The 24,436-nt window shown below is 40.3% G+C and overlaps 1 protein-coding gene across 1 annotated transcript; it reads left to right on the forward strand.

Annotated features, from left to right (window-relative positions):
• Nucleotides 1–3,994: 3,994 nt before the first annotated feature.
• HACD1 (3-hydroxyacyl-CoA dehydratase 1) lies at nt 3,995–24,135 on the forward strand. Its single transcript, XM_036844427.1, has 7 exons — nt 3,995–4,326; nt 13,541–13,658; nt 13,847–13,865; nt 13,942–14,030; nt 16,594–16,715; nt 21,150–21,328; nt 23,963–24,135. Exons 1-7 carry the CDS (start codon nt 4,070–4,072, stop codon nt 24,043–24,045), a joined length of 867 nt encoding a protein of 288 aa, XP_036700322.1. The 5' UTR covers nt 3,995–4,069; the 3' UTR covers nt 24,046–24,135.
• The last annotated feature ends 301 nt before the right edge of the window (nt 24,136–24,436 follow it).

A 24,436-nucleotide genomic window follows, 5' to 3' on the forward strand; every position in this document is an offset into this window, starting at 1 on the left:
TCAAGTCTTCAGAAATTCACTCCTGCCTTTTAAAATAGAGTGGTTCTCAACGTGCTTCTACTCTACCTCTTGCCTGATACTTTTAAGATTTAGTCAAAGTGCACAACTCACTTATCCTCAAGCTTCCTTGTTTTTCCCACCCCCATGTTCATGGTGAGCACTCAGCCTGCAAGATCCTCCTGCAATCTGTCTGTTGGAATCATACTCATTCTTCAAGTATTCAAAAGTGATTTTCTGAGCCCCCAGACAAGTTATTCCCATAGCACTCCGCGATTCACTTTTCAGATTTCTTTTACTCTGCATTTGATGATAGAATACGAGCTTTGGTGTCAGGAAGAACATCAAAATCTCTACTTATTAGATTCTGACCTCGGGCAAGTTTCTTAATCCCTCCAGAGTTCAACTGCCTCATTTGAAAATGTGGATAATAATACCTATCTGTAAAGATTGTTGTATGGATTAAATCAGTGGAAGTGCCTGGCATATGAAAGGTGGTATGTTTCTGACATTATCTTGGAATACATTTATTTGTATGAGTTTCTTATCCACTAAAAAGCACTGTAGGTCTTTTGAGGACAGGCCCCATTTTTCATTCATTTTGGTACCCCCTATTTGTACGTAGTATACAGTAAATTATTTACTTTTTAAAGGGACAGTTTTAGAAGTCCGTTGGCATGTAATTGACTCTTAGGATATTTCAAAGTTTTTTCCCCGAAATGTTATATTCAACTTTGTTTAAAAATATAGCCCCTCTGAAAATGTTACATCTCATGTCATATTCAATGTTTTAAAGAAATAATTGGAGAAACTATTAACTGTAATATACAAACCCATTCTGCCACAAAATTTGGGTTTTATGCTAAACATATCAATATTGTAAATTTTACACTTTATTTATTATGCATGACACTAAAACCAACTCTAAGTAACAATTTATATACATAAAATGCATCTGCTTTATGTGTTTAGTGTGATGAGTTTTGACAGATGTATACACCTGTGTAACACCACAATCAACAAATAGAACACTTACATTGTTCCGAAAGGATTCCTGTGTCTATTCCCAGTCTGTTCTCTTTGCACACATCCCCAGCACCAGGCAACAACTTTCCTGTTTCTTGTCACTGTATATTAGATTTTCCTTTTCTAGTTTCATATAAATGAAGTCATATACTATGTAATCTTTCTATCTGCTTTTGCTCAGCATAGAGTTTATTAGATTCATTCATGTTGCATGTTCAGTAGTTTGTTTCTTTTCATTGCTGAGTCATATTCCATTGTATGAACATACTACCATTTGTTTATCCATTCACATGTTGATGGACATGGATTATTTTCAGTTTGGGGCAACTATGAATAAAACTGCTATGAACGTTGGTGTCCAAGTCTTTGTATGGATCTATTTTCATTCTCTTGGTTAAATACCTAGGAATGAAGTTACTGGGTCATATGGTAAGCAAGTGTATGTTGATCTTTTTAAGAAATTGCCAAATTTTTTTCCAAAGTAGTATTCTCTTTAGCCATGTATGAGAACGCCAATTGCTCCACATCCTTGCCAACATTTAAAAATATTAGATGTAGTGATGTCTCATTGTGGGTTTAATTTGCATTTCCCTAATGACTAAAAAGATCGAGCATCTTTCCATGTACTATTATTTCCATATCTTCTTTGTGACATGTCTATTCAAATTTTTTGCTCATTTAAAAAAAATTATTATATTATTGTTATAAGAATTCTTTATATATTCTGGATACCAAGTTCCTTGTCAGATACATGTATTGTGAATATTTTCACTTTTTTAATGGTGTCTTTGGGATAACGAAGTTTTACATTTTGATGAAGTTCCATCTGTCTTTACTTTTATGATAAATGCTTTTTTCTAGGTCATTGTATCTAAGAAATCTTTGCCTTCCCCAAGGTCACAAAGATTCTGCTGTTTTCTTCCAGAAGTTTTAGAGTTTTAGCTTTTATATTTAGGTCTATGATCCATATCAAATGATTACTTGTCTATAGTGTAAGGTAAGGATCAAGTTTTTTGTTTTTTGGTTTTTTTTAAATGTGGATATCTAGTTGTTTCAGCACCTTTTGTTGAAAAGACTTAAACTTCGCATCTTTGTTGAAAACCAGTTGACCATATGTATGGGGGTCTGGACTCTATTCACTGATCTGTATGTCTATCCTTATGCCTACCCCACTGTCCTGTAAACTGTAGTTTTATACTGTTGAAAACAGATATGTATGTGTTCCAGCTTCGTTCTTACTACACATTTCTGTATCAATTTTAGAGTTATCTTGTCAAATTAAAAAATATTCTGTTGGGATTTGGAGAGAACTGACAGTTGAACAACTTGAGTCTTCCAATTTACGAACATAGAATAGCTATTTATTTAGGTCTTCACTTTCTCTTGACAGTGATTTATAGTGTTCAGTGTACGGGTCTTGCACGTTTTGTTAAATTTATCCCTCTATATTTCATGGTTTGGGATGCTGATAAGCATTAGATAGTTTTACTCTAAATTTCAACTTCCAGTTGTTCATTTCTAGAATGTATGAAAGGATTGATTTTTTGTTACATTGGCCTTGTATCCTGCAACTAGTTCCAGTAGCTTTTTTGTGGATTCATTAGGCTTTTCTAATAACACAATATTGTCACTTGCAAATAGTTTTACTTCTTTTTCCAATGTAAATGCCTTTAAAAACAGTAGTTCATAGTTTTCATCAAATTTGAACAATTTTCAGCCAGTATTTCTTCCCCAGACACACCTCAGACTTCCCCATCTCCCATTGTTAACATCTTCCTCAAAATTATCTAAGTTTCTCAGATTAGGCTGGTAGTTCCGTCTGGGGGAGGTGCCCAGAGCCCAGATCAGGATCCTCGTGGACCAGGTCCAACTTTCGTCTCTGTGGTCTTTCGGGGGTGGTCTCCAGCCCAGGGCCAGGTTCAGGTTCCCGGAGGACGACCTAACAAGTAGATCGCTTCCCTTGCTCTGCTCAGAATTTCTTTCACTGGATCACCAGAGGTCCGAGTTGCCCGAATGGCGCTCACACACTGATTTGGGGTGACTCAAGCTGTTTCAGGCCTGTAAGTGGTTTACATGGATGATTTCACTTAAATCTCACAACAACCCCACGTGGTAGGTTTTATAATTATTCCCACTGAGGAAATTGAAGCATAGAGAGATTTAGTTGCCCAAGTTCACATAGCTAATAAGACTGGTGGAGCCTGGAATTTGGGGCTTGAATTCCAGTCATCTGACTCCAGAGCCTGCCTTCTTAACTGTGTGCTTTAAGGGGAAAGAGGAAAGAACTGTTAGGAGAAAGCATGTGTATCTGGAAGAGGATTTTAAAAAAAGGAGACACAGAGTGCATAACAGTGGGATACTACGTTTCCTGCGGTAAGGGCTCTTGCTAGCTTTCCATCCGTAGGTTGCCTCTGTCTGCGCAAACTTTTCTCCTTTGGTATCTTGTCACGTCCTATTTCCTCCAGTTTCCCTCTAACATCCAGCATCCCGCGCTGCAGTGCAATGCACGCCCACAGAACACTGGCTCCAGTGGAATCCACGCAGGTGGGGCACTCCTATTCCACCCCCCGCCCCATGCCTGCTCCACTGGCTGGGAAAAGTGAAACAGGGTGAAAAGTGGGCGCTTCCTCCCCAGAAGTTCTTAAGAATGAGTCTTTGGCGGGAGGATCCCACGGCCTCTCTCCACCTCCAGAAACAATCTTACAGAAGTCTGGGCGGGTCAGGGCCACACCAAGTCCAAGTGCGTTTCGACTCAAGGCACTAACTAGCAAGGCGCCCGTCGTCTGCGCCGAGACGCCCCGGCTGTCTCCAAGAGGAGGCTCCCCCAGCTGGCGAGGCGGATGGGTTTCCCCGGGAGCGGAGCTTGAGCTCGCACCCAGAGGTTCCCGGGACCCCCGTGCGCCCCCGCGCCCAGGACCGGCGGCCGGGTCCCCGCGCGGCGCGCGCTCCCGCGGGCCGGGGGCGGGGCGGGGCGGTGGCCCGGGGCGCCCGCTCCTCCCCCTGCGGGCGGCCAGGCTGGCGGCGCCGAGACCCCTGCGCGCTGCACATGGGGCGCCTGACGGAGGCGGCGGCAGCGGGCGGCGGCGCTTCAGCGGCGCGCTCGGCCGGGCCCCCTCCCGCTCCCCTGCCCCTCTCGTCCACGTCCCCCGGCTGCGCGGCCACCATGGCGTCCAGCGAGGAGGACGGCACCAACGGCGGCGCCTCGGAGGCCGGCGAGGAGAGGGAGGCCGCGGGCAAGAGGAGGCGCCGGGGCTTGCTGGCCACCTCCTGGCTCACCTTCTACAACATCGCCATGACCGCGGGGTACGTGCGCCCAGAGGGGCCCTCCCCGCGCCGCCGCCGCTTGGCATTCCCCGCTCCGGGCGCCGGCGGGCCGGGGGGCGCGCCCGGCTCCGGGGAGGGGGCGGCGAGGGGCCGGGCGCGCGTGCGCGCCGGGAGGCGTGGTGGTCGCGGCGCGGGGGCGCGCGCGGCGGCCGTGGGGGAGGGGCGCTGCCGCCGCCGCCGCCGCCTCCGGGCTTGAATGGAGCGTGGCCGGGGGGGCCAGGGGCGCCGGGGCCCTGCTCGCCGGGCATTGCCTAATACGGTGCACGGCGTGCGCGGCGGCCGCGGAGCGCGGGCCGGAGGTTAAGTATAGACCCGGGCAGGAATGCGGGGCCGCCCCGCGGGGGAGGCGGCTCCGGCCCGGCCGCCTCGGGCGCCGCTACTGCTGCTGCTCCTGGAGAAGCGCCGGGGTCCCGCCACCCTGGAGCCCGGAGCCGTCCGGCCGGGGGCCCAGACCCGCGTCCTCGGCCGCCGGCCCCTGGAGTGCGTGTCCTCGTGTCGCCGATGGCTGGGCAGTGTTCCTAACTATTCGTGTCGCTACGGGGTTTTTTGCTGTTGTTTTGGGTTTTTTTTAAGTAATAGTGCTCCCGAGAGCTTCTTACTTGGGACGGTTTTCAAAAAACCCTGCCGGATCGGAGCATAGCACTCGTGTCCAGCATCTTGTTGGCTCCGTGACTGATACCCTGTACTTTTATTTGTGGCTTTGAGTACTACTTACACGTTAAGGTTACACAATGACTATCTCTCTGCAGAGAGCTGTCACAGTGACATGTGTCGACCGCTTTTCAAAACCGGCTGGGAAAATGCTCTTCCGTTTCTCAATGGCATTGCCGTTTAAAAAAGTTATTTTCCCGTTATCACATGAAGTATTATTAACCTACACAAATCTGGGGAAACGTTTAATACCTTTAACTTTCTCTAGGGCTTATAGAAAAATGTGATTGATAAAGATTTAATAAATGATTTGATGCAGTACTGAGTACCTATTATGTGCTTAATACCAAATACAGTTAATGAGAATATTGGTATCTGTTGAGGATTCACTGTGCGCTAGGCACTGTGTCGGTCACTCTAGGTGTAGTATGTCATTTCAGGTCCTCTGCAGTCCTGTGAGGGGTGCATGATATTACATTTGATAGACTAGGAAACCGAGGCACAAATAGGTGAAGTAACTTGCTCAAGTTCCCAAAACCAGCAAGTGTCAGACTTGGATTTCGGCACAGTCTGAGTCCAGAGCCGTGCTACTTCTTTACACTTCACTAAATTTTATAATCTTGAAAGGGAAAACTAATAGAGTCAAAGCTACTGGAGAACAATTGAGTACCCACTGTGTGCTGCAGCCTTTAGATACCCTGGAGGCTGAAAATATCCTCTCTCCTCTGTGCTAGTCTCATCCAGTTAATAAACACTTCGGGGTCACCTACCATTTATTAACTGGTCTTGTCTCTTTCCTTCCCAGGCCACTCTCCCTTTTGAAGGCCGAGTTACCTTTTCAAAAAATGAAAATCAATGCATAACTCCAGTTTAAAGCCTTCGGTGACCCCCCCATTACCTCCACTGTAGTGGAAGGGATTTAGGCTGTCTGTCGTTCAAGGCCCTTTGCAATATCTCCCTGATTTCCTCTTTCCAGTTTTATTGCTTTTGAAATCTCCTGTAACTCACTATGCCCTCAAACACCATGCAGTTTTATTTTCATGGCTCTCTCCATCTTTGCTCAGGCTGTTCATTCTTTGGATAATAATCCCTATGTTTCTGCTGTGACTTCTAGCCAAGCCACCTCTGAAGTATTCTGGGTCTCTTACCCGACCTGAAGCAGAATTAAATGTTCTCTCAGCTGTGTTCTCACACTTCATTCCTAACCTTCCTCCCTGGCTCAGCAAATTACTGCTTCCCCGAAACTTGTCTCCCTGCCTATGTTGAGAAGGTCCCTTGCCATTCTTATCTCTGTTTAAAGGCAAGGGGAACGGAAATGGAATAATCCATATAATTAACTCTTTGGAGGCTTTCTAAAGGCGTTGAGATTTGAAGAAGGGATAGGATTTGCTTATGTAGAGGGTAGATATTCTAAGTGGGATTAATTCTGGAAATAGGCATGAGATGCAAGAAAGCCTCCCGATTTAATTGGAGGGTTGGGGCAGAGGGGTAAATGAGTTGGCGAAGTTGTGGTGTTGAAAGTGGGACACACGCGTGTACATTTAGTGGTTTGGATAGCAAGAGGCTCTTTGTTGTTGGTTTTTTTTTCGCTTTTTTTCCCCCCCAGCCTTACTGAGTTGTAATTGACATGGAACACTGTAAGTTTAAGGTGTACAGTGTGATTATTTGGTATATGTATGTATTGCAAAATGATTTGCACCATAAGATTAGTTAACACATCTATCACCTCCCATAGTTACCATGTTTATTTTGGGAATAAAAACATTTAAGATTCACTCTCTTAGCAACTTTTTTTTTTTTTGTATTGAAGTAGAGTTGATTTCCAACGTTGTGCGAATCTCTGCTGTACAGCAAAGTGACTCAGTTATGCACATATAGACGTTGTTTTTTTATACTCTTTTCCATGAAGGTTTATCACAGGATATTGAATAGAGTTCCCTGTGCTACACAATAGGACCGTGTTGTTTATCCATCCTATATATATACTAGTTTACATCCTCTAATGCAAAGGTTCTTTTTGTTCATTTGTTTGTTTTGTTTTTCTCTTTTAGCAGAACTTTGGAGGGTTTATTAATTTTTTTGTAATAGTTTTGAAAACAATCAAAATAATATTTAAGAAATAAAATTTTACATAAATGTAGAAAAGAACTTGCCTAATTCTATAAGCTTAGCATGGCCTTTCATTTTTCCTTGTTATCGCTCATGTGAGTTACTTCCTTCAGATTTTTACTCAAATCTCCATTCTCAGGGAGGCCTTCGTGGCTATCTTCATTCAGATAGCATCTGCACACAAACACTCCTATCCCCCTTGCCTGCTTTATTTTTCTCTATCGTACTTATTACTGTATAACTGTACGATGAATTTTACTGATTCATCCTGTTGCCTATTGTCTGTGTCATCCTGTATCAGTGTCAGCTCTGTGAAGCACTCAAGAAATATTTGTTGAGTGAATGAATGCACATTATAGGGTATTGTAGTTACAGTATCTGCTGTGTAGGATATTCTGTTTTCACTCACTGTCTCACCAAATATTTCTATGTAGTTTTCATAATTACACTCTTTCATGGTTACATAAGAGGGACTAGAGTTAAGGTACTGTAATGGACTAAATCATGCCTCTAATGACGTTTTGCTTTAATTTGTTTCTCTTGAATTTGTTGTTTAGGATGAATTCCTGGAGTAGAACTACAGGATGTAATTAATTTAATTAAGTAATAATGTAATTTAAAGGATATGAGGATTTTTATTGTACTTGCTCACAACAGATGCTTGACTAGGAAAGTGAGCATTTCTCTCTCTCTCTTTTTATTTTTTTGCTTTGCTACAAACACTTTCGAAGCCCGCATGTGTTAGTGCTTTATCCTAGGTCAAGTGAGGGACAAAAGCTAAATATTTTAGGCCCTGTCCTTGTAGAAGTGCCACCTGGGGCATTTGTAGATTGCAATAAAAGACAGGATGAAGTAAGTTCCGCAGAGGTGTCAAGTCAGACAGGTAGGGAGGATCAGAGAAAGCTTTGGGGGCGGAGGGGGACCATCGCATTCCAGCTGAGCTTTGAAGGATGAGTAGGATTTACTCGGCAGGGATGAGGAAAGGGCAGGAGTTAGGGGACAACTCCTGCTGACATGCCGTTGGGGTGACCACAAGTGGGCCTGCAGTGTAGGCTGGGAAAGGAAGATGAACGGGGAGCCTGGCTCACTGCACAGGCCTTATTACATGCCTCGCTAACATGTTTGGATTTTAACCTGTAAACAGTACGGGAAGGTGTTAATTGAAGGTTATGTTTTCACTCCTTTTTAGCTGGGTGACCTCAGATAAGTTCCATAACTTCTCTGACCCTGGGTTTTCTCATCTGTCAAAGGAGCAAACCAACTACTTTGCTAGGTTATTACAAGGAATTAAGAAATAGTGGATGTGAAGTGGTCGGCAGGGTGCTGGACACACACAGTGGGTATTTAGAAATGATAATTCCTCCTCCTAGTGGTGAATTTAAAAATGCACTTCATGCAGAAAGAAACTATGTAAGATATTCTCACAGTGTACATAGTCTGCGTTAGCAGAGCACCAAACCCAAGGTTCAGGCACGTACATTTCTTGAAGTGTTAAGTAACAGACATATATTATATTCCCGAGGTAGGTGGATCCATGTATGAACCTACCACAACTTGTTTATCCTTCATCTGTGGATGGACATTTGGGTTCTTTGCAGTTTGGGGCTATGACAGATGACGTGGTGAGCATGTGTACGCAAGTCTCGTGTGGACACACGCTTTCATTTTCCTTGGGTAAATACCTATGAGTAGAATGGCTGCGTCATATGGTAGTCACGTTGCTGGTTTCTTATGAAACTGCCAAACTGTTTTTTCAAAGTGGTTGTACAGTACATCCCCACGGGCAGTGAATGAGCTTTCCAGTTGCTGCACATCCGCATCGGCACTTGGTGTGGTCAGTCGTCATAACTTTATACCTTCTAAGTGGTGTATTGTGTTACTGTGATTTTAATTTGCATTTCCCTAGTGACTAATGACCCTGAGCATCTTTTCATGGGTTTACTTACCAGTTGTGTACCTTTTTTTGGTATAGGGTCTGTTTAAATCTTTTGCCCAATTTTTATGGGTTTGTTGTTTGATTTTCAACTATTGAATTTTGAAAGTTCTTTATATAGTCTGGATACAAGTCCTTTATCAGATATGTGATTTGTAAATATTTTCTATCAGGTATGGCTTGCTTTTTCATTCTCTTCACAGTGTCTCTCAAAGAGCAGAAGGTCCTAATCTTACCGAAGTCCAGTTTATCTGGTTTTTTTCTTTTATGAACCTTTCAGCTTAACTCTGTTGGCATGAGTGCCTTATGTGTGATAAATTGAAACACATGTTGGCTACTAAACGAGTCTGCATGTAGTCTAGGAAAGGAAGTTTAGAGTTGTCAGTGAACACCACACGGAAGTATGGATTGTGTGAACGTCAAAGATCATCTCTGGTACAAGCCTCCAAATGGTTACTTTGAAGGAGGTTTAAAGAAGAAGCGATAAAGTCAGAACATCATGATTTCTCCGTAACTGCCAAAATAATGGATCTGGACCATGGCCATCAGTGCTAACATCACAAAGAAGAGGGACAGCCAGAAATTTCGGGCTCCCTGGGGAAGTACACAACACAACGGAGAAATTAACCTTGAACGTGAATCTGTCTGATCAATCCTTTAGAACGAACTACGCACTCACAGGAAATACAGGGGCCAGAAGAACACAATAAATGACATGTGGGTATCCGGTTAGCAAAACCCAGACCGAGGGTAACTCTGCAGGAACCACTCAGGGTCTTCAACAGATAAATTTCAAGAGAAAGAGGGGAGGAGAGATGAGGATGGATGGAAGGAGGTGAAACCTATAGATTTAAAAGAGTCATAAAACACATAGCAACTAATTGCAATGTATGAATCTTATTTCAATCATGATTTTAAAAAATTATAAGACAGTTAAGGAAATTTGTATCTTGACTCTAAGTTTTGTGATTGAAGAAGTTATTGTTCAATTCTTCACATGGGATAGTGGTGTTTTGGTTATGTTTATGAAAAATAAACCTTTTAGAGATACATAATTAAGCATTTATGAGTCATATTATAGGATGTATGAGATTTGATTCACAATAATCAGGGAGGAAGGCTTGTGGGTAAGGAAGTGAATAGAGGTTTGGATGAAACAAGATTGTTAATAAGATGATACTGGTTGAAGCTGGGCAGTGGGCAAATGGGGGTTCATCGTACCATTCATTCTCTATACCTTTGTATATGTTTGAAGTTGTTTATAAAAAAAATTTTTAAAGCGGTGTTGAAATTAAGGAAAAAAAAGGAGTATAGGTGTAGATAACCAAGTTCTTCAAAAAGCAGGTGGTCTCCAAGAAATCTGAGGAGAAAAAGAAGCACCAGAAGGCAGCTAGAAGAAAGAGCTCCACCTTCAGTAAGATTTTTCAGGGTAATTGTAGCCATAGTGGCATGAGAAGAAGGCATTTAGTGAGTGTTAGAAGGTGTTTAGGAAGTTATGCCACATCTCTCTCGTTACTGCAGTGTTCTGTCTCCACTTACTAACTTAAGAGTTCCTTGAGGCCAGAACTATGTCCTGTTTATCCCTAATTCCCCAGCACCTAGCACAGTACCTGTCCTGTATTGATCCTGAAGATGAATGAATAAATAAATGAATTAAGCAAGCGAGAAACCTTCTACATGTGGAACACATGTTTATATTTTCCAAAGAGAGTGTTTTGTCAAGGACTGAAAGTGTCTGTTTGGGTTCATATTTAGGCAATCAGTAGCTCTGGCATATTTAAAAAACAAAACTGTCCAAAAAAGAATTCCTAATTGTAGACACTCCGGTTGCTTTGGGAAATTTTAAAAATTACAGTTACTAAACTGACGGATATAGGAAGCACGACGTTAGCTGAATGTAGGGCCCTCAAGAGAGACTTTGATTCTCACCCTTTGTGATTGGGGGGCACTTAGGAGGTGAGCACGAGTTAGTTCAGATGAGTTCATGGCCATATTTACCAAAAAACAGATGGGAGGTTAGCATAGATAGTTCCATGGCCCTTTCTAACCCCAGAGTGTTGATTTCTTTTATTTCCAACAGGTTAGTGGTGATAGTATTGTAATACTGTACTAGTTGGTACAATACTGCCACCTATGGAACAACAGTAAAATTTGTTATGCTGTTAAAATGCGTGGATTTTTATATCATGCCTTTAAAAATGTAGAAAACTTGCCATCTAAATTAATCTTTTGATGAATTCTTTGGTAGGTTAACAGTTACCTCTTAACTCGGTCTTTGGTAAAAATCTGATTTGGATTTGTCTAAAAGAAAAGACAAGTATATGGGAAAATGTGAATGAAAATATTAAGCTTTTTGTTTTCTTGTTAGAAGTAGTGTAAGGACTTGGAATTGAGGATAATGAAATCAGAACATTTTAAACCTGGAAGGTACCTAAAACATTATCCAGATTAGCACACTCAGATTGGCCCAGCACAGGGCTGAGTGTTGGCTCTGATGCGGGATGGAACCGTGAGTTGAATCCAGTAAAAGCCATGGTGCAGTAGAAAGGCAAGAGCAGTGATGGTTAGGAGACCTCCACCATTAACTTACTTACTCTAAGCCTTAGGGTAAGTCGCAGGATATCTCTGCATGGTGATTGTCTTGTATAAAACAGTGGCTTTCAAACTTTCTTGATAGCGTACTACTATCAGTTAAAATATTTGAGCATAACATTCTGTATAGCTTTAAAAATTACTTGCCATTTAAATACGTGAATTGTTGTGATTAGCTAATATCCCAAGGCACAGTATATGCTTAGAGCCAGACCAGTACAGCAGAGTAGTTCAAGAGCATAGGCTGTGAGATGAGTGGTGAGTTGAGGTCCCAGCTGACTGGCTCTAGGGCCCTTTCTGCCCATTTCCACAGCAGTGAAATAGGATAGTAGTAGTCGCTACCTCATGGGGTTATTGTGAGGATGAAATATTAATATATTAAATATGCATATAGGACAGTGTCTGGAACATTGAAAGCGCGCTGAAAGTGTACTTATCATTATCACTGTTATTATCCTTAATACTTCTGCATTGCAAAGGTCTTTGTGGTAGTTTCCGGCACCTGCCTGATTTCTTGTCATATCTCACTAAAGGTCATTGTTTTTGTTTTTGTTTTTGTTTTTAATTCTTTATTTTTAAGGTCATTGTTTTTAACCGCATTGTGTGCTGAGGAGAAGAGATTCCCAAGGTGGAAGTGCCTCTCTGCCATTTTCTTGCTGTTTGATCGAGTCTGCATTTTCACCCCACTCAGTCGGTCGTTTCTTTGCAGGCACCTTTAAGCCATTCGTCTATTTTACTGAGTGCTCTTTAATTAAAAAGTTAAACCTGTATAAAATTATTATAAATTTTATAGTTCATAAATCCATTTAACTAGACACTTTGGAGACCACTGTTTTCAAAAGCCTGGGATAGCTATTCATTTCCATGGGTGTATTATTAAGGATTTTTAAAAGTTACAGGTGACACAACTTTTTTAAACTTCAAAGTGCTTTTGTAATTGCAATGGAAACTGGAAAAAAAAATTACCTCTCATCAGTGGCTCTTGGAGATTGAGTACCGGGGTGAGAAAGCTGGTCTCCACAGGTGTAGCTTGTATTTTTAAGTACCATTAATTCACAGCAACTATATTTAATGTATCAGTGTAAGTTAAAAGGGGGGAGGGGGCGTATGTATTTTTTTCTTTTTCGAAAACAAACTTTTTTTTCAATTGAAGTATAGGTGATTCAGGTGTGCCACATAGAGATTCAGTATTTTTATAGAATATACTCTATTTGAAGTTATTACGAAACAATGGTTGTATTTCCCTGTGCTGTACAATATATCCTAGTTGCTTATTTATTGTATACATACTAGTTTGTATCTCTTAACCCCTACTCCTGTCTTGCCCCTCCCCCCTGCTCCCTCCCCCCTTGGTAACCACTAGTTTTAAAACACACTGTTTAAAAGCAGGCTTATGTCTGACCTTCTATATGTGTCCCTTCTGTGGCACCACAATTGTTTTTATTTAGAGAAAATTATAAAAATGTTAATTAAGGATTCTTTTTAAAGATTTTTACCTATAGTTACATATAAATATATACTATATATTTGTATAAAATACATATTTATACACACACAGCTTTTTACCTCAAATTTTTATATAATTATTAAATGCTTTATAATGACTTCATTTTTGGTACAGAAACCTGTTTCTTCAGTCCGTCAGTTTATCTGCTGAGACCAAAAATACAATGCACATTGTTTGACATTTGTATGTAGTTGATCTCGAATATGTTCTCCTTATTCCCTTGAAGAGTCAATGTAAAAACGATATTTGTCATTTCTTCCTATGGGTTTTTAAAATAGAATAATGAACTGAGAGCATAATAACACATACATGTTATTACTGTATAAATTATGGCATTTCTTTACAGGATTCAGTGGAATTCGTTGTGATAGAATTTTATAAAATGCTTTTATTTTCTCTAGGTGGCTGGTACTAGCTATTGCCATGGTACGTTTTTATATGGAAAAAGGAACACACAAAGGTTTATATAAAAGTATTCAGAAGACACTTAAAGTTTTCCAGACATTTGCCTTGCTTGAGGTAGGTTTCCGACGACGCTGTTTTTCTGTCACTGTCATATTTATTTGAAAATATATCAGTTGAGCAAAATCAGTCTTATTTTGCTGATTATTTACTCCCTACAGATGCATTTAAAACCAGCCATGACAGGAATTTATTTTATGTTGTATGCTGTTGACACGTGATTTTTTTTGTGTGTTTGCTTACAGGTAGTCCACTGTTTAATTGGTGAGTTTTTGATTTAATTTTTATGTTTGGCATAGATTGCATTTAGGGCAGTGGTTGACTTGTTTTTTTCTTTAAGGAATTGTCCCTACTTCTGTGCTTGTGGCTGGGGTCCAAGTGAGTTCAAGAATCTTTATGGTGTGGTTCGTTACTCACAGTATAAAACCAGTAAGTGACATGACACTTCGTCTCCTTGCGCCTGCAGGAAAGCTTTCTTAGTAATAGGAATCCAAAACATTAACTGTATTTCAGGAAGCAGAACCCTTGGCCAAAGAAAGGTTGGGTTTGGATGTAAGTGTGATTGTACACTGACTTAGTGTGTTCATAGAATGGCTTTGAGACACCAGCAAAACCAAAAATCGGCATTTTTATAGCCATATAAAATGGGGTTTTCCAATTTTTAAAAAAATTTTTGTTTTAGGCTGCGTTGGGTCTTCGTCGCTGCGCGTGGGCTTTCTCTAGTTGCGGCGAGCGGGGGCTACTCTTTGTTGCGGTGCGCTGGCTTCTCATTGCGGTGGCTTCTCTTGTTGCGGAGCACGGGCTCTAGAAGTGCAGGCTTCAGTAGTTGTGGTGCATGGGCTCAGTAGTTGTAGCTCGCAGGCTCTAGAGCACAGGCTCAGTAGTTGTGGCGCATGGGCTTAGTTGCTCCGTGGCACGTGGGATCTTCCCGGACCAGGGCTGGAACCCGTGTCCCCTGCATTGGCAGGCGATTCTTAACCACAGCGCCAGCAGGGAAGTCCCTATCCACTCTTTTTTTTCTAAGATTCTTTTCCCATATAGGCCATTACAGAGTATTGAGTAGAGTTCCCTGTGCTATACAGTAGATCCTTATTAGTTATCTATTTTATATATAGTGGTATGTATGTGTCCATCCCAGTCTTCCAATTTATCCCTTCCGCCTCTTTTTTATCCTACAGAAAATCTCTTGCTTGATTTTACTATTTAATCTTCTCCAACAGTGGTATCCCATGGGCATCTTTCCACCCATCTTTAATTAATTCAACCAGCATGTATTGAGTGCACTCTATACCCCGGCACTGTGCTTACTTCGGGATTTACAGAAATGAATAAGTCAGTCTCAGCTGTCAGGGGGACTGACCGTCGGGGAGTAGGGGGCAGCCCTACAGATGTTGAATCGTTCGACAAGTATGAATTACGCGCCTATTCTGTTCCTGACACTGTGCCGGGAATCTGGCTATTTATAATACCCATATGGTTCCCACCTCATGGAGCCTGGAATTGGGAGAGATGGTACACAAGTTGTTGCAGAAATAATTGTTTGATTATACCAGTGTTAGTGCTTTGAAGCAAGAGGCCCGTGTGGATTGCAGTAACCGGCAGACTTGGCCTGACTTAGGGAGCGAAGGAAGGCTTCCCCGAGGAAGGAGTGTATCAGCTGAGGGCTGTAGATACACGAGAGTTTGGCAGACAAATCCTGATAGAAATTGGCAAGTGTTATAATACAGCTATGAACACAGTACTGTGAGAACAAGGAATGGGAGCACATGACTGCTCAGGGTGAGAGGAGGGGTTTGGGACAAGTTTTCCAGAGCCCGTGGTGGTTAGCTGGATCTTAAAGGTGAGAAAGGGTTTTCCATGGGAAGTATTGATAAAGGGAGGAGCATTCAGGGACTTCCCTGGTGGCACAGTGGTTAAGAATCCGCCTGCCAATGCAGGGGACACGGGTTCGAGCCCTGGTCTGGGAAGATCCCACCTGCCGCGGAGCAACTAAGCCCGTGTGCCACAACTACTGAGCCTGCGCTCGAGAGCCCGCGAGCCACAACTACTGAGCCTGCGCTCTAGAGCCCGCGAGCCACAACTACTGAAGCCCGCGCACCTAGAGCCCGTGCTCCGCAACAAGAGAAGCCACCGCAATGAGAAGCCCGTGCACCGCAACGAAGACCCAACGCAGCCAAAAATAAGTAAATAAATTTATAAAAAAATGAAAAAGGAGGAGCATTCTATTGATAATTAGAGGGAATGGCGTGTGTTAAGACACATTCAGAGCATATTCTGGAAATAATACAAAGTTTTGTGTCCCCAGAGAGAGCTGGGGGTGGGGTTGAGTCGTTGCAGCAGAAGTCGAGATTTCTGAGCTCCAGCTGTAAAGATCCTTGAACATCATGCTCAGGTGGGAGGGTTTTACCCTTTCCTCCTGGTAAGCAGTGGGGAAGCCATGAAGCTTTTAAATCCCGGGACTAGCACCTTCCAATTTTGTTTCTGTTGGTTTGCTTCTGTGTTTTGCTTTTAAGAGAAAACGTCCACCTCTGAAGTGGAGACTGCATAGGGGACTGTCTGCATGAGAGGTGATCAGGTCCTGAATTGACACAGTGGTAACAGGGCTGCAGTGAGTGGGCAGATTCGGGAGTTAGTGCTGCAGTAGGATGGGTGTGATTTGACGACCAATAGAAAGTCCAAGGGTCAGATTGTTCCCATACTGGTTTTGAGGGGCTGATGTTGTCCTGGGATGGTTGAGTTACTGGCTGGAGTGAAGGGTGAGACAGAGAACCCAATAGAAATTTGACCATTCCTGTGCTTAGAGCACATTTAAATCGCGTGTTTGTAAAGACTTATGTAATGGTGACTGCATTGCATTTTCTGTATTGCATCTGTCTAACCCTAGCTCTCCGTTATAATAAAAGGCACGTACTAAATAATAAACAGAAAATATCTTCGTGGAGAAAGAAGTTCAAGGTTAAACAGCCCTGTGGCTTTCTCTGTAATTCTGCAGATCCAGAATGAGGAGAGCGTGGTGCTTTTTCTGGTCGCATGGACGGTGACGGAGATCACTCGCTATTCCTTCTACACATTCAGTCTTCTCGACCACTTGCCATACTTCATTAAATGGGCCAGGTGGCGACGATGTCTTGCAGTTTAGTTGCTCTCGGTCCTGCGCATGCGTGTTTGGTGTGCTGAGCTAACACAGAGAATTAAAATGTGTGTCTTAGCCCTGTGTTGCCAGGAGGCTGCTGTTTTTGAAATTAGCAGTGTTATAACTTGCATTCTAAAGGCTTAATTTAATGACCAGGCAACAGTCATATTAACATATATCTTGAGTGAAAGCAATGCCAAACTACATTAGTGTCCTTAGCCTCTGAATCAGTCATTCATTTTTCCTTGAAAGCAAAATATACATCTTTGGGATTACATTAAATCAACTCTTGGCCAGAAATATGGCATTTTGTTTGACTGACTTAAATTTTTTTTTTTGACAACTCACAAAGTTTTTATTCTACAAAACAAGGTTAGGAAAATAAGCTAAAACACTAAAAATAAACTTTGAAAATAGGCAAGCTTTAGTAACAAAATGCATATTAAAAAAATTATTTGAAACTTCCAGTGCATAGAAATCATTTTAACACAACAGACTTTCATTGAATTAAATACATACTGTTCTTGTAATTGCTAACAGTGGCCCTTACATCAATCACTTATTGATTTAAATTACTTTAATATTCAACCTAGTGTCCACAAGTTTTAGTATCTTATATATACAATGTCAACTTTTTTGTGTGTGTATAAAGTAGCAGAGACAGACATTTTAAAAAGTCACCCTTAGAGACTTCCCTGGCGGTCCAGTGGTTAAGACTACTTGCTTCCATTGCAGGGGGCACGGGTTCGATCCCCAGTCAGGGAACTCGGGGGACTAAGATCCTACATGCCGCACGGCACAGCCAGAACAACAGCAAACAAACAAACAAAAAAGTCACCCTTATTTGAAATTGTATTATTTGTTATGAGGACAAAATTTATATTTCAAGGGTTCTAAACATAGCTCTCCCAAAGCAACAGTTTTTAAAGCAGAAGATGTTCCGTCCTTTTTAAAGTATGTGTTCTTCGAGCAACTGATATTTTACAAAGTTATTATAAAAACAACTTATTATTTGTGCCCTTTGGAGAACAAATCACAAACCAGCATAGATTTGTTCATTTCATTCTCCATGTTGCACTTAGAGTCGAAATAACAATAATAACAATAACATATGCTGTGTACCTACTGCATACCTGAGGTGCAGGTGTGAGTGCAACAAAATCTTTGTCCTCTCAAGATGGAGGGGACAGAAAATACAACAGCTAACAGGTGTGAGAAATGCCAGGTGGTGAGAAGTGCAGGGGGGCAGTTGGGTTAAGAAACATCTATCCCATATACGTCTATGTAGATAGGTAAATTAGATAGATACGATAGATAAGTTAGATAGATAGATAAGATAGGTAGATAGATAGATAGATAGGTAGGTATCCCACATAGGTAGAATACAAGAGTTCAACAGTATTTTCATTCGTTAAATTTTTTATTAAGCTACAAAAGTAATACGCTTTCATTGTGAAAAAATCTCAAATAGTTTTAGTATATAGAATAAACATGGAAAGTTCCTGTTTGTACTTGTACCTGAGCCCCACTCCCTTCCCTCAGAGAGAGAAAGTTGGGAGTTTACCATCAGACTTTTTCTTAATAACAGCAATGTGAACATACAGATGTGAGTTTTTAAAAACATAAATAGGATGACATGATACTTGATTTTTGTTTATATATTGGAGATCATTTTTTCTTTTTTTAAATCAGTACAGGTCCATTTAGATCTAACTCTCTCACTCTTAATGCTGCATAATATTCCATAGTATGACTGACTCAGTTCTATATTGCTAGAACTTAGATTATTCCCAGTTTTCTGATGCTGTAAATACTGCTTTGTGATATTAAAAACAATGCTATATCCATATTTCCATTATTTTTTAAAACTCTGATATTTGTATTAATCCATAGCTAATTTATAAAGGTAACTCGTAACTAGTGTCAGACTTGTTTTTGCTCCCCTTATACAAAAAGCCTAACACTTTTTATTAAGTAATTAATTACTCCTTTTTCAATAACTCATATTGTACCTGTTCAAATATAATAAATTAGTATATATAAATAACCTAAAAGAATAAAAACCTTTTAAATTGCCTATATTCCCCCTACAAAGGATAATCACTCTTAATTATATATCCTTTCAAACGTTTTTATATTCTCTAGCTCTTTTTTAGATATTTGTGACTTACCATTTTGAATATGACAAAATACTTCAAAATTATAGTTTGAGCTTAAACGTTTCGTCTGTCATAAGAAGGTTGCACTACCATTTATAAGCGTTTGGCAAGATTGGCAGTTTGGAATGTAGCCGGATTCTAATCCCAGAATGCATCTCATGCCATTTTGAATGAGCTCAGTCTTTCAGACCTCTAGCACCTTTGAAAATACTAATTCATAACATAGTCTCTTTTTATTTGCTGTATTTATAAAATTTGTTTGCAGGAGATAATGGTCTTTAATGCTTTGCCCGCCTTTTAGAATGCATTTGCATGTCTTGAATTTCTGGAAAAGTTCCAAACTCTACCATTGCATGTTTAAATTTGCTGTTAGAAATCCTTTGTCAATGGCCTTAATGTTAAACAGGTTACTATAAAATCTTTCAACTTTTGAATGCACATGTTAGCATAATACATCACGTCAGTTAAGCATAATCGTGAATAATTGTGTTTCATGTCAAAAATCTTAAAGATTCCAACCAGCCATATATTTGCCAACCCCATTAAATAACCTAAAATAACATTTATATTTATGTTCCAGTGTTGAAGCTATTATCAAGTAAAGCTTAAAAATGGCTTCTTATTTATAAAGAGTTGCCCTACTGTGATGGTTTGAATATACTTTGATTCTATTTATCTGTCAGACGTGTTCCTAGAAAAACCCACTGAATAGATAAATGCATAATGTTATGTTTTCATATTGATTTCCATTTTAAATTCAAAAATGCATTCCCTTCAAAAAATTTTTTGATGACAATTAGGAATCTGTAAGGAAACATCATATCTCTTTCTGAATAAGTAGTTAAATCTGTCATGCTGCCATCAGAGCTTAGAGAGTTGGTGACATAGAGCCTTTTTAAAGTGCAAATAAAGTCAAATAAGTTGTGTAATTTTTTCCCATTTCATTAAAAATAATCACGTCTTTAAGGCTTTAACCTAGTTTATACTTAGTGTGATTTTTTTTCAGTTAAAGAACAATCTTACCCCCCCCAAAAAAATCATCTGAGCGTCACATAAAGTTAAAAAAAAATTTAAGAGGTTTGAATGTCTTACTTAAGAAGGGACTATAAAATGCTCGGTTATGTACTTTTAAATTGAGGTAGGAAATTGAGGTTGGAAAAAATTGATTTAAATAATACACACATAACTACACAAGGCTGGTGAGGAAGCAGGTGGCATGCACAAGGCAAGGAGGGGACACAGGGACAGTAGAAGGATCATTTTCTTTCTTTACCAGTTCATCTATTTTGGCAAATAATTCTGCCCCCCTCTGTCCCCCCTTGCATATCCTTGGCACATAGGAATAAGGAGACTTGAGAAATGTCGTTACCTTGGGCGCTTGAGGCTGTCCTGCGGGTCCACCAGTGGACACTTGTGCAGTGTTCCTCTAACTGTAGGCGGAAGTGATGCTGGGCCCACTCTGTGTTGGAGGGTGCTCCGCAATCCAAATGAACAAACTGTGACTGGGATTTTGACTAGAACTCTCTCAACTCTCTTTTAAGCAAGCTGACTATTCCTTTAATGTGCAAATTCAGGAAACGACCTGTCTTCCTTGTTTTGTCGTGAAAGCAGTTTTAGACAGTATGTTCGTTAGTAGTTACTGACGCTTCAGGTGGTTTTATCAGTTTTCTAAAATAGTCATTCTTTTAATTAGTAACCACAAAACATTTTCCAAATGTCTTCAAACAACGACTTTGGCAATTTCAAGATTTAGATATAAAATTAGGATCATAACTGGTCTTTTTCAAAAACACAACATTTGATCAACGAATGACTAGCTGCAGGGAAAGAAAAATCAGTATGATTCCAGGTGTCAAAGCAGTTACTTTTACAATGCCTTACAATGCTTACATTTACTTTACAATACACTGTAATAGTTATAATACTTGTATACTTTATCATACTTAAAAAACTGCATCTATCAGTCACTGACTTTAAAATGTATTGTTATTTCAGCCCTGTAAAGTAAGTTGACTTCTTACTTTATTAAGATCTTGCCACTTAAAATGGAAACTACTATAAGAAAAAAAAAATGATGATAATTAAATTAATAAGCAAATGATTAAAGTGAAAAAAATTAACCTTGTTACGTGAGGTTAATATAAGTATGTATAGAAAGGAGAATTTTTAAGCTTAAATAAAGTAGTAGCAAAAGAATCATGACATAAAATCCAGTAATTATTCTAGAAAATAATTGTCAGGTTTTTCTTTCTCCAGATATAATTTTTTTATCATCTTATATCCTGTTGGAGTTGCTGGTGAACTTCTTACAATATACGCTGCCTTACCATATGTGAAGAAAACAGGAATGTTCTCAATAAGACTTCCCAATAAATACAATGTCTCTTTTGACTACTATTATTTTCTTCTTATAACCATGGCCTCGTATATACCATGTAAGTATGTCTCTGTTAGTATTATACTTTGATTTAGCATATGCTGTGAAAGTTTTTCAGAAGATGTCATAAAATGCCAGATTAATAAGGAGGAATAATGTCTTACAAATACATCAAAACCTCCGTTCAGTGCCACATGTATTCATAATTTGAAATAACTGAAGGGTGAGTTGTGAGGAAAAAAAGGTAAGTAAATTAACACACAAATGATTGCCTTCTCAAAATCACTTAAAAATAAGCCTAGTATGATTTATGTTTTTAAAGAAAAGATAAAGCCTGCAGTGAACTCTTTGAAAGCATTTAGAATTATGTATCGAACATGAACATTTTATCCAAGAAAATCTGAGGTCATTTCTATTCATTAAGCACATACTTGGAAAGATCATCCAGGAGTACTTGTTAGTCTTATGTGTGTTGCCCTGTGTACTAGAAAATAATAAAGAAGCTGCTTTTCTTAAAATATTTTGAATAACTCAGTCTTTCTGCTAATTTCTCCTCACCTTTCAATAGTTGCAATGAATTGGTGAGACTCTATTCATTTCATTTAAATACAAAGTGGTGTATTTTTAGGTCAGATTTTGATAGTCACTAGCCGGAAATATGAAGATAAAGCAAAGCTGTTATTTGCCCTCCTCCATAAAATTAGAGACTCTGGGGTCAGTGCGGGGGGGAAAGAGAAATGAGAAATGTTTATAGAATCTAAAATCGACATTGACGCAATATGAAATATTTCATCTAAAGAGGATGAACATAAAATTTGGCCACTTCCTTGGGACCTCCAACTTCTAAGCTTTTCCAAAATCAAAATTGCCTTGATGGTCATATAGTGATTTTATTCCCCTCACCTTCTCCCACCTCAGCCTGACTCTCCTCCGATTATCCACCAGGGCAAGTTCAGCAGGGCTCGGGGATGGTGTGCCTGTGACACTTGTTCCTTCCCCTGCTTTTCGCAGCATCTGGTGCACGGCAGCACACCTGGAGCAGAGCCGGACCTGTCCTATCATAGGTACAGGTTCAGGTCTTGGGTTGCCTTTTTCCTCACAGCCACTGAGGCATCTCTGTGGAAGCCCAGGGCCCGAGAGATCATGGTTTGAAACCATCAAACCAGTAACTTGTGACTGTGCATTTTCAGGTGTCCTGTGAAGACCAGCCTTTGCCAGTAGCTGCTTCTCAGTTTAGGAGGCTGTCAGTTACCTGAGAGCCCCGCCTGCTGCAGGATCAGCCAGCCGGGGGGGCGTTTTCCACCTGATTATTAGTATTAGTAGTAATAGCAACTAATCATACTTTGCTTATTAAATCCTTTGCTAATTACAAGTATAAAAGTGCATTTTGGGCACTTAGGGCTCAAAAGAAGTCCTTTTAGTTCTCATTTATCAACGGGGACATTAGAGATTAGAGAGGTTAAGTGAATTGCTTTAAAAATCGCTCAGCTAGTAACTAAGATCAAGGTTTGAACTCAAGCCCATACTTCTACTAAACTACTCAAGATGTTATAGAAGTATTTGCAAAAATCGGTCAGTTAGCTTTAAGTCTATATGGCCTGAATATATTTAGGCCCTTAGGTATAATATGATGGTTACATTAATGAAGGTTGGATACCTAAATAAAAAAATGAAGTCTTTTATGCATTTTGGCTCCATTTGAGCTAAGTTCAAAAAGTAGTTACCCACAGTTGCCTAAGCAAAATATTCAAAGCTTGTTTTGTCATTAGGTTCATTAGTTTTGGCTATTCTGTTCATTTTCAGAGATATTTGTATACTTGTATTGTTTGTAGCTGATGTTAATTTGTTCATGCACCAACATTTACCCTATGATTTAAAGTACTGGTTCAAATTGGCTCAAAGTAATTCTCCAAATTTGACAGGGTGGATGGCCATTTGTCTAACTGACCTAATACATATATATTTTTGTGTGTGTGTACCAGACTACCCTTATGCCCAGCCAAGAGGGGCTTTTGCTCTGGGCCCAGTTTTAGATAGAGGGCCCTGTCCTGGCTCACCGCTGATCACCACTCCACACAGGACCCCCTTCCTTCAGATCACGTCCTGGAAAACCGGGACCATGGAATTTGCAACCCAGATGGCACTGAGCGTGCATCTAGACTGCATAACTCTCTTCCCCAGTCTGTTCCCCTGAGGTTAACACTGTTACCTGTGTACACATCCCTGAGATCAGGGGGCAGCTGTTTGTGAGGTGGATGGATGCAGCTGGGTTGTGTGGGCTTGGACATCCACACAGATGTTCCCGAGACCCCTCATGGTATAGGACAGCCGATGGAACGGAGAGAAGGGGCCAGGTGGGGCAGCTTTCCTTGTGCAGCACTGTTCTGGCACGGTATTCCGAAGAGTTATAGAATTCTAAATTCAAACATGGCCTTCCAGGTCATTATGAAGATATATTTATCAAAATATTTAAGTTTGCTGAAAGGACTGATAGTTTATGGCATTAAAATATTTAGGCGTATGGTATGTGGCCCTCCATTTGTATGCTTACCCTGAGCCCTGTAAATATTAGGGGGGTCGTAGCAATTGTATATGATGTGCTTGCTTTCGAAGTCCGCCATGTTTAAGAGGTTTCAAGCATAAAAGATTTCCAACCATAGCTTACCTTCTCTGTTTTCTTTTTTCAATTAAGTGTTTCCACAACTCTACTTTCATATGTTACGTCAGAGAAGAAAGGTGCTTCGTGGAGAGGTGATTGTCGAAAAGGATGATTAAATGATCCCTACAACAAGGTGCTTTTTCCAGAATAACCAGGATTACTTGAGTCCAAGTTTTAATAATAAGAATAAACAGCTTCATGAAATATTGCAGATTGTGTTATTTCTTAAGCTATAACTTGGGACACGTGGTATTTGCCAATATTTGTCTTCAGATTGTGCCAGGTCCGTTTTCTCCAAGAACTATGCAAGTATTTATTATCAACTCCTGGGTAGGTGATGATCATAAAAAAAATAATTGGGTGTATTACCTGGAAAAAAAACACTTTTGTTAGTTTTTAAACTAAAAATAAGTTTTACTAAATTTTTTTGCAACATATGTTCAAAGCTTTTGAAATCAATATTTAGAAATTAGTTTAATGATTTAACATTATGATGCCTGCCAGTGA

Source organism: Balaenoptera musculus, chromosome 2 (genome assembly GCF_009873245.2).
Source record: "Balaenoptera musculus isolate JJ_BM4_2016_0621 chromosome 2, mBalMus1.pri.v3, whole genome shotgun sequence".
Taxonomy (NCBI): domain Eukaryota; kingdom Metazoa; phylum Chordata; class Mammalia; order Artiodactyla; family Balaenopteridae; genus Balaenoptera; species Balaenoptera musculus.

Coding starts and splice junctions, on each gene's coding strand:
- HACD1 (XM_036844427.1), top strand. CDS start 4,070: ATGGGGCGCCTGACGGAGGCGGCGGCAGCGGGCGGCGGCGCTTCAGCG. Junction 14,031..16,593: donor TTACTCACAGTATAAAACCA/GTAAGTGACATG, acceptor GTAATTCTGCAG/ATCCAGAATGAGGAGAGCGT. Junction 16,716..21,149: donor TACTTCATTAAATGGGCCAG/GTGGCGACGATG, acceptor TTCTTTCTCCAG/ATATAATTTTTTTATCATCT.